The sequence below is a fragment of the Cucurbita moschata genome, unplaced genomic scaffold, assembly GCF_002738365.1.
Source record: "Cucurbita moschata cultivar Rifu unplaced genomic scaffold, Cmos_1.0 Cmo_Scf00023, whole genome shotgun sequence".
In the NCBI taxonomy this organism is placed as follows: Eukaryota; Viridiplantae; Streptophyta; class Magnoliopsida; order Cucurbitales; family Cucurbitaceae; genus Cucurbita; species Cucurbita moschata.
Genome location: NW_019268539.1, coordinates 1,155,461 through 1,164,975, shown reverse-complemented (window position 1 = coordinate 1,164,975; position 9,515 = coordinate 1,155,461). Strand labels below are relative to the sequence as shown.

General features: G+C 39.6%; 4 protein-coding genes across 5 annotated transcripts in view; 3 read left to right on the top strand and 1 right to left on the bottom strand.

Moving 5' to 3' along the window:
* The window catches only part of LOC111460105 (pollen-specific leucine-rich repeat extensin-like protein 1), a 3,005-nt gene extending 1,902 nt beyond the window's left edge, over positions 1-1,103 (top strand). The window contains exon 2 of the mRNA XM_023103208.1: positions 38-1,103. Coding sequence (XP_022958976.1) covers positions 38-990 — 953 coding nt within the window. The 3' untranslated portion in view covers positions 991-1,103. The remainder of the gene's footprint in view (positions 1-37) is intronic.
* LOC111460099 (mitogen-activated protein kinase homolog MMK2-like) overlaps positions 1-9,515 on the bottom strand; it is an 18,890-nt gene that overhangs the window by 1,809 nt on the left and 7,566 nt on the right. The gene's annotated exons all lie outside the window — the stretch shown is intronic.
* LOC111460102 lies at positions 1,943-5,345 on the top strand. Of its 2 annotated transcripts, XM_023103206.1 has the most exons (9): positions 1,943-2,165; positions 2,261-2,392; positions 2,654-2,675; positions 3,457-3,513; positions 3,594-3,675; positions 3,779-3,874; positions 3,966-4,090; positions 4,176-4,194; positions 4,998-5,345. In XM_023103206.1, exons 2-9 carry the CDS (start codon positions 2,290-2,292, stop codon positions 5,256-5,258), a joined length of 765 nt encoding a protein of 254 aa, XP_022958974.1. In that variant the 5' UTR covers positions 1,943-2,165; positions 2,261-2,289; the 3' UTR covers positions 5,259-5,345. The 2 variants fall into 2 exon arrangements, with proteins under 2 accessions (XP_022958974.1, XP_022958972.1); XM_023103204.1 differs by lacking the exon at positions 1,943-2,165 and having other exon boundaries at positions 2,172-2,392.
* On the top strand, positions 6,597-7,269 carry LOC111460104 (E3 ubiquitin-protein ligase RHA1B-like). The gene has a single exon (XM_023103207.1). The coding sequence runs from the start codon at positions 6,658-6,660 to the stop codon at positions 7,141-7,143; it is 486 nt and encodes a 161-aa protein (XP_022958975.1). The 5' UTR covers positions 6,597-6,657; the 3' UTR covers positions 7,144-7,269.

The following is a 9,515-nucleotide window of genomic DNA, read 5'->3' as shown; positions in this document are numbered from 1 at the left end:
CCACCCGTTCAATCTCCGCCCCCACCCGTTTATTCTCCACCGCCACCAGAACAATCTCCACCTCCACCCGTATACTCTCCTCCCCCACCAGAACAATCTCCGCCCCCACCCGTTCAATCTCCGCCGCCACCAGAACAATCTCCGCCGCCACCCGTTCAATCTCCGCCCCCACCCGTTTATTCTCCACCGCCACCAGAACAATCTCCACCTCCACCCGTATACTCTCCTCCCCCACCAGAACAATCTCCGCCCCCACCCGTTCAATCTCCGCCGCCACCAGAACAATCTCCGCCGCCACCCGTTCAATCTCCGCCCCCACCCGTTTATTCTCCACCGCCACCAGAACAATCTCCACCTCCACCCGTATACTCTCCTCCCCCACCAGAACAATCTCCGCCCCCACCCGTTCAATCTCCGCCGCCACCAGAACAATCTCCGCCGCCACCCGTTCAATCTCCGCCCCCACCCGTTTATTCTCCACCGCCACCAGAACAATCTCCACCCCCACCCGTTTACTCTCCTCCCCCACCAGAACAATCTCCGCCCCCACCCGTTCAATCTCCGCCGCCACCAGAACAATCTCCGCCGCCACCCGTTCAATCTCCACCCCCACCCGTTTACTCTCCACCGCCACCAGAACAATCTCCACCCCCACCCGTTTACTCTCCACCCCCACCAGAACAATCTCCGCCCCCACCCGTTCAATCTCCGCCGCCACCAGAACAATCTCCGCCGCCACCCGTTCAATCTCCGCCCCCACCAGAACAGTCTCCGCCCCCACCAGAACAGTCTCCGCCCCCACCAGAACAATCTCCGCCCCCACCAGAGCAATCTCCGCCGCCACCAGAGCAATCTCCACCGCCTCCAGAACAATCTCCACCTCCTGCTCCCGATTCTTCTCCACCGCCAGCGTTCGAGGACTTAATTCTCCCACCAAATATCGGCTTCCAGTATTCATCGCCGCCTCCACCACAGTTTCCGGGCTACTAACGAGTCTCATCTCCAGTAATCACCAATTTTATTTGGAGTCATTTGTTTCATGACTGTTCATCAAATTCAATTCAAAATATTATGTCCTAGTAATGAACTTTTGTCTTTATTCATTTGTTTATCTTAATAATATTTGTAACATCACACAATTGTGTCATCAATATTACCTTTAAGTTCATTATTCACCAATTATTGCTATGATCCTCTTTTTTGGCTAATTCTTTGTTAACTTCCACTTGATTGCGACTTTTGAGTTTGTATCCAACTATTATTACTTGTAAACCTCGAAGCTATAATTAATATGTGCAAGAAAATGCACGTGCTTAGTGTCACGATCATATTCGTCTAAGGTGTGTTGCTTATGGCCGTATGCCTATAACACAATTCGAACTGTTGGGTTGGGTTGAAAGGGGTTGGACTTCATGATTTTTGGATCTCTCGACCCAATTCTCCCGACGAGTACCGAATCGAAACCCTCGGTTTTCCTTCTTCTCTTATGGATCTTTTCAATGCCTTTACATTTGATTCTTTCACCTTTCATCCACCACTTGCTCGTAGAATGACATTGAGGTACTCCCTTGCTCCTAAATCACACATCTCTTCCTCTCGTTCTCTTTCGGATGAGAGTGAGAAGTTATGCTCATTCCAAGTTCGAAGTACCAGAGCTTATGTCGCTCATGTCAGCCTAATGCTCTCTCTCGAACAGATGCCGTCAACAACTCTTGTGTAGCCTAATGCTCTCTCTTGAACAGATGCTGTCAACAACTCTTGTGAAGCCATCTACCAGTGGCTCAAGGAATATGTATTTGCTTATCTCATTCTCTAAATCGGCTGTGGACTTCGTCCAACAATTTCTAATTATTTAAAAATATAAAGAAAAAAAAAATTATAAATTAAATTAGGAAAAGAAGTAGGTAAAGTAAATATATTTTTTGAAACTAAAAAAAGGTTGTCCTCCGAGTTCATCCCTTCCTTTACCGCTAAGAAACCCCAACGCGCAAAGCTCCATTGTTGGCTGTGAAGATCCTTAGAATTCCATGTTGCAGTGCCCAATGGCGTTCGATTCAATTCTCCATAATACCACGGCCGCCGCACACAGATTCATCTTCTCTGGCGCTTAATACAGCTCAAAAGAGGAATTTATTCCCTCTCAAACTCAGTTGCCATTTTTAGAGGTCGATTTGCTTCCACTTCAGTCTCTCCTCTTTTAACCCTTTTCAAATTCGCCTCAAAGCCCCATCTGGGTTGTGTTTTGATTTTCGAATTTCAGTCTCGAAGCGGCTCCTTCGCTGTTCGACCATGGCGTCGCAGGCTGATTATGTCGATAAAATGCAGCTTCGTCAGAGCTATAGAAATTTATGGCACACTGATCTTATGGGCGCCATTGCTGCCCACCCATCTTGTATGTGTTCGTGATTTTTTGTTTGATTGCTTTGATTTTTTGGGATGAGTGCTGAAAATCTTGGGTTTGTAGTTGATTCTTTTGTTGGGTTTTCTTTCTCTGTTTCGTTAAATGATATAGGGAAAAAGTTACCTAAATCGAATCATTGTTGATTTTGTTCTCTTGCTCTGTTCCTTTCCATGTGATTAACCATGGCGGCTGTTGGTTCCTTTGCTATTTGAGGGGTTTCTAATTAGAACATTATCTTGTTCTTTTTTGCAGATTGTTGCTTTTCTATATTCTGGTAAGCTGTTTGTTCTCTGATGAGTTCTCAGTTATAGTTTTGATTTCTGTAATTGAAACGGTTTGTTAAGTTCGTGGACACGAGTTCTTGAGGATTATTGAAAGGAGTAGCTACATATTGGCTAATTAAGAGGAAGATCATGAATTTTGTAAGTAAAGAACATTTTCTCCATTGGTATGAGGTCTTTTGGGGAACCCAAAAGCAAAACCATGAGAGCTTATGCTCAAAGTGGACAATATCATACTATTGTGGAGGTTCGTGATTCCTAACATGGTATTAGAGTCATGTCCTTAACTTACCCATGTCATAGAATCCTTAAATGTCGAACAAAGAAGTTGTGAGTCTCGAAGATGTAGTCGAAAGTGACTCAAGTGTCAAACAAATGGTGTATTTTTGTTTGAGGGCTCCAGAGAAAGGAGTCGAGCCTCGACTAAAGGGAGACTGTTTGAGGGTTCCATAGGCCTCCGGGGAGGCTCTATGGTTACTTTGTTCAAGAGGAGGATTGTTGAGGATTATTAAAAAGAGTAGTCTCACATTGACTAGTTAAGAGGAAGATCATGGGTTTATAGGTAAGAAACGTTATCTCTATAGGTATGAATAGAGTTCATAGTTTGAAGACCTGAATAGAGTTCATATTATACCATTGTGGAGGTTCGTGATTTCTAGGTAAATACGTGCAAGCTTTATAGTATTCAAAATGGTATTGGTTTTTCTTGCTTTCTAGGTTTGTAGAATACTTCGATATGGTTTTTCTTACAATATTTCTTGATTTTGTGAAAAGTGGCCCATGTGTTTCATACCTTCTGCGAAAACGAGCTCTTTACAATGATATGTCGAGGTATTTTCGACGACGGTTCGTAATTTTATCATAAGATAAAGCATGTACCATTTCTAAACCTTTCGATGAATCTATCATAGATACACATGTTGTGGTGGCTACATGCCTTGCAGTGGCAAGTGTGGAGAAAGTAAATGTCCTGCAGCTTGTCTATGCACCGAGGTACATTTATCGATCGAGAACCGTCATCTCCTATAAGCCTTTAGTCATCTTTTTGTGGTCATAGTTTGAAGAATCGCGTGTTTTGATTATGAACTCTATTCAGGTTTTCTGTTGCTTTACTAACTCGGTTGCATCGACGCGTTTCATGTTGCAAGACGAGTTCAATATACAGACAACTGAGTGTGATAACTGCATCATCGTAACGTCTTCGCTCTCGATCCATTCGTTCGTCGAGTTACTCGCATCTCATTCTTTTCACTATCCTTAACATGTTTGGGCTTACTTTGCAGGGCTTTATGTTGTGCCTCTCACAACTGGCTTGCATATGCTCATTAATTGCTTGCTTGCTTGGAAGTGAAGAACTTCAAGAGACCGCACATATAATGTCCTGTTTATCTAACTTTGTCTACTGCACGTAAGGGGCTTGCATTTCAATCTTGAAGTTCTTTTCATATTTTGAATCATACTATCATTTATGAATTTGTTCGTTTGTTTTGCAGCGTCTGTGCGTGCATGCAGGTACGCCCGAGTGTTAAAAATTATGTCCGGTTAGAATTTTTAAAAGTTCAAAGATATCTTTACCGTTAGTATGGTGTTTAAAAAATACTCATGAACTTTGAAAGTAGGATTAACGCTATTAACATTTATAACGAAGTTTAATATAGTTTCTACCGTCAATATATGAACGGAAAACATCTATTTACACCTTATAGATCATCTCGTTCTTCAATTTAGTTCTTCAATTCAATGAGTACATAATCAAGGAATACTATCTCCATTGGTATGGGACCTTTTGGGGAAGCTCAAAGAAAAGCCATGAGAGTTTATGCTCAAAGTGGACTATATCATACTGTTGTGGAGAGTCGTGTTCAACTAACAAATACTTGAACTCTTTGTAGTAGCGTGCATGAATTCTACCGTTAAACGAGTAGTACATTACAATACAAATTAATGATTCTAACCCTAAATTAGTCAATGTGGGGACTTCTCCCTCGAACAAACTACATTATAGAGCCACCCCCAAGTTCTATGTATCTCTCAAACAGCCTCCTATTGATCGAGGCTCGACTCCTGCACCTTTTGTTCTGACACTTGAGTCACATTTGACTACACCTTCGAGACTCACAATTTGAGGATTCTATTGACATGACTATGTTAAAGGGCATGACTCTGTTGCTATGTTAGGAATCACGAACCTCCACAATGGTATGATAGTGCCCACTTTGAGCATATGTTCTCTCATGGCTTTGTTTTACGCTACCCTTTGGACTCCTCCCAACAACCTATTATGTTTTTTCTGATGTTGCTATGGGGAACTGCAGACACAGCACAAGCTTGAGCTGGACAAAAGAGATGGCAATTTTGGACCCCAACCAGCCATGGCTGTGCCTCCTACACAGGAGATGTCTCGGATGACTCAGCCGGTTCCTGATCCGGATGGTTATCCTCCTCCTACGGTGTCTGGACAACCATTCGGATACCCGCCCCCTCCCCCGGCTCAAGGCTACCCGGTCCCGGCTCATTATCAAGGCTATCCGCCAACGGGTTATGCTCCGTATCCGACCCCGGGTCAATACAATTGATTTGTTCCATATTGTTTTGCAAATATGTACCCTCTTTAGATTTGAATTTTCGTAGTAAGAGGGCAGTCGTAGTACAATTTACAACCAGTGGAAAGTTTACTCATTCTTAAAAAAAAAAAAAAAAAAACATTTCAACTAAGAGCTTAATTACAAGTGTGAATAGCTATTAGATCAAAATTTGAATTTATAAGGATCCGAATTTATTTTACGGAAGAGAGAGAAAGGAAGAGTATAGGATCTTACTGTTGGATGATGAAAGTCCCCTATCGGCTAATTTAGGGAATGATCATGGATTTATAAGTGAGGAATACTAACTCTATTGGTATGAGGCATTTTGGGGGAAGCCCAAAGCAAAGCCATGAGAGTTTATGCTCAAAGTGGATAATATCATACCATTGTGGAGAGTCAACATATCATACCATTGTGGAGAGTCGTTGATTGCTAACATGGTATTAGAGTCATGCCCTAAACTTAGTCGTGCCAATAGATTGGTAAATTCTCAAATATCGAACAAAGAACTCCTAAAGAAAAGGAGCCAAGCCTCCTCGAAGGCCGTAAAAAATGACTAAGACTCCAAAGGAGTCGAGCCTCGATTAAGGGGAGACGCACTTTGTTCGAGGGGAGGTGTTGGATGATGAAAGTCCCACATCGGCTAATTTAGGGAATGATCATGGATTTATAAGTGAGGAATACGCTACAAATCTAGTCACGTTGACCAAACACCGCCCTCTCCAATCTCGCTTACAAGAAGTGATATTTGACGTTGTTAGGGCAACTCTATCTGGATCGCATAATAGCACACACTCGACTTAGGTGAACAAAAAAAAAAAAAAGGAGAGAGAAAATGATACCGGATATAGTCTCTTACTTTAAACGCATAGCCTCATGACATGGTTATGTTATTTACTCTTCGCTTCTAAGAGTGAAGACTATTCTCACATACCAACACAACTTAGAAATCCGAAGAGGTTACCTAACATAGAATTGCTCAAAATAAAGCACAATTAACCACTATCGAAAAATAATGATTATTAATTTGCTTAAAGGTCGAGCTTTTATGAATGATTATTAAATTGAAAAATACCTAAATGATTAAATATTATTTGGTGTATTACTTTCTTTAAAAAAAGATTTTAATTCTCTTTAAAATAATTTAGGTTTGAATTTGTTAAATACAAATTAAAAAAAAAGAAAAAAAAAAGAGAGAGTGGGCTCCATTGGTCATTTCCATCACCCTCATCGCACTACCGTGTGAGTTTATCATCTCCCACCCGGCCTTCCCAAACTCTCTATATATTAAATCAAATCCCCACTTTACAAACAGAGCCGCCATTACCGTAACTGCCAAAACAAAATCTCTCTAGATTTCTCTCTCTAGAAACCCGACCCGACCCCGATAATGGGCTTTCCGGTGAGTTACACGGAGGAGCTATTCCCCAGCATCCTCCTCCTTCTGCTCACCGTTCACGACGTCCTGACTCACCTCGTCGTGTCCTGTTTCCGCCTCCTGTGGCTGCCGCCGTTTCTCCGCCGCGAATCCACCCCGCCGGAGATCCAATTTCCTCTAAACCCTCCTCCGTCAGCCGTCATTCTCCGCGAATTCCTCCCGGTGGTGAAACTCTCGGATCTTTCCGACCCGCCGGAGAATTGCGTTGTTTGCTTCTACGAGTTCGATGGCGCGGAGGAGATTCGGTTGCTGATGAACTGCAAACACATATTCCACCGGAGGTGTGTGGAGCGTTGGATCAATCACAATCACGACACGTGTCCACTCTGTAGAACGCCGTTTGTGCCTGATGCAATGGTTGATGAACTCAATCAACGGCTGTCGGCCGCCTGTGGAACCGCTGAGCTGGCGGCAGAGGTCAACTCCGTTTCAGGGTAGCAAAAATTCATTACCAATTACAGCGACAACACAATTATTCTTTTTCTGTCTCTTTTTTTTTTTTTTTTTTTGTTCCTGACGTGGAAAATTGTATACATCTAAATTATAATTTAATGGGAATCTATGTTTAAATCAAGATATAATTTCAAGTAAGATATATAAAAAAAAAAATTGTTATTATGGTAAGATAAAAGTCAAATTTAATTAAACATCAATTCAATTTATAATTAATATCATATTTAAAAAAGAATCTAAGCTTCATATAACAACATTAAGCGATAATTCAAGTGACCTGATAACAAATTATTATGTATTTAAACTTACTTGAGAGTCAAATTTGAATCTAAGGTAGTAGACCCATTAAAACACGAGACTTGTTAAGAATAGTTGACTGTTTATTATAAGACAAATATCTAGATATTTGCTTTATATGACGGCCTATCATATCCCTTTTATTATAGACAAATATATTGTATTCATTTATTATTCTCCTCTTTTATTGTTCTTTTCATATTATTTGTAATTTACCATAATTATCTGTATTGGAAATGATTATAAATAAAGAACTTTCAACACCATTAGGTGGTTTTAGCAAACATTTTCATGGTATCAGAGCTTTTTTCGGTTTAACAACCCTTATCCTTTTTTCTCTATGGTTTCCGAATCCTCTTATCATCTTTTTCCTTTCAACACTCTAATCCATATGATCACTATTAAATTGTGTTCGTCTAATTATCTTATTTGGAAAAGCCAACTTCTCCCTCTCCTTGAGAGTCAAGACATGCTGGGCTATGTTGATGGAACTATGATTCCACCACCTCGCTTTAAACTAGAAACCTCCTCAACACTCAATCCCAAATATTTGGCGTGGAGTGCAGCCGATCAACAACTTCTTTGTCTCCTGCTCTACTCTCTCACCGAGAAAGCCATTGTTGTTGTCGTTGGTCTCTCCACTACACGTGATGTTTAGCTTGCGTTGGAAACTACGTTCAGCCATTATTCGAAAGCTCGTGAACTGAGCCTCAAGGATGACTTGCAGCTAATGAAACGTGGCACCGAACTTATTGCTGAGTAGGCCCGTGCCTTCAGAACAGTTTGTGACCAACTTCATGCAATTGGCAAATGATTATAAATAGAGAACTTTCACCACCATTTAGATGTAGTAGTTTCAGCAAACATTTTCAAGACGGTAGTTGCATGTGTTCACGTTTTCTAACCAATATGGTAACTGATTTAGTATATCTTATCATCATTATAACAATTTTTCAGGCAAAGATAAAAGACTAATGTAAAAAGACGATGGAATAAAGGCTTAATTTTTGTTTGTTGTGCTTTCATTATTAAGATAACGATTTCAATTCTAATTTCTCTATGTAACGATCAAAAATTAGAAAGAAATGAAAATTGTAGATCGAGAGAGTGAGAGTTGGACTCTTGGATAAAAGGGAAGTCATTGATTTATAGAGTCACAACAATTGCTTCGTTTCATCCCACTTGAGCAATTTAGAGCCAGTCGAAAAATGCATTTTTTGACAGCTCTAGCTCGACCTCTCAACTGATCTGGCTTGAGTTTAATATTTTTAGACTCTTTCGAGGCTGGTTGATTTGGATTTAATATTTGTATATGATTGCATTTATCGACCTCAACAATAGGTTACTATATTTCTTTAAATACTATTTATTTTTTCAAGTAAAGATAAGACACTTTATACCGACGACGACGAGGTTGTTGTGCAGAACATGAGAATGAAGGTTGCATTTTCTATTTAAATTGTACCCTTATGATAAATCAAGACAGTTTTGATTACTGTGAAATTATTGTTATTTCATTAATATTTATTTTTATTGAAATGAATTTTACGAACTTTTAATTTCATGATGCCGTTTATGAAAATGTTTAAATGAACTTTTTCTTACCGAATAGAATAAACGTGGCATGCATGTACTGAAGACCTTATTTTAATAATGAAGACCTTATTTTAATAACAAATTAAAATAGTTAAAGTTAGTTTATGATTATTTTTTTAATGATAAAATATTTTAAATAGATTTATTACCATATATTTTTTTATTAAAAAAAAAAACACTGATATTGTATGATAACATAGAACTTAAACTGTCTTTTTTTTTTCTTTTTAAAAAATTAATGTTTGAGCAATTCAAAACAATCGAGAAATAAGAATGAAAGTTTTCTCAAACATTGACTAATGAGAACAAGTCAACCATGTTTCTCTATTTGCTTTGACCGTTAATATTCTCTAAACCTTTGACTTGGTCTCGAAAATCAACCCATAAGAGAAATTTAACTATATATATATATATATATATATATATATATATATATATATATATATATATATATATATATATAT

Excerpts from the sequence above, each read along its gene's own strand:
- LOC111460102 (XM_023103206.1), top strand. The coding sequence starts at position 2,290 with ATGGCGTCGCAGGCTGATTATGTCGATAAAATGCAGCTTCGTCAGAGC. Across the intron at positions 3,676-3,778 it reads CAGCTTGTCTATGCACCGAG|GTTTTCTGTTGCTTTACTAA; the intron begins GTACATTTATCG and ends AACTCTATTCAG. Across the intron at positions 3,875-3,965 it reads AGTGTGATAACTGCATCATC|GGCTTTATGTTGTGCCTCTC; the intron begins GTAACGTCTTCG and ends CTTACTTTGCAG.
- LOC111460104 (XM_023103207.1), top strand. The coding sequence starts at position 6,658 with ATGGGCTTTCCGGTGAGTTACACGGAGGAGCTATTCCCCAGCATCCTC.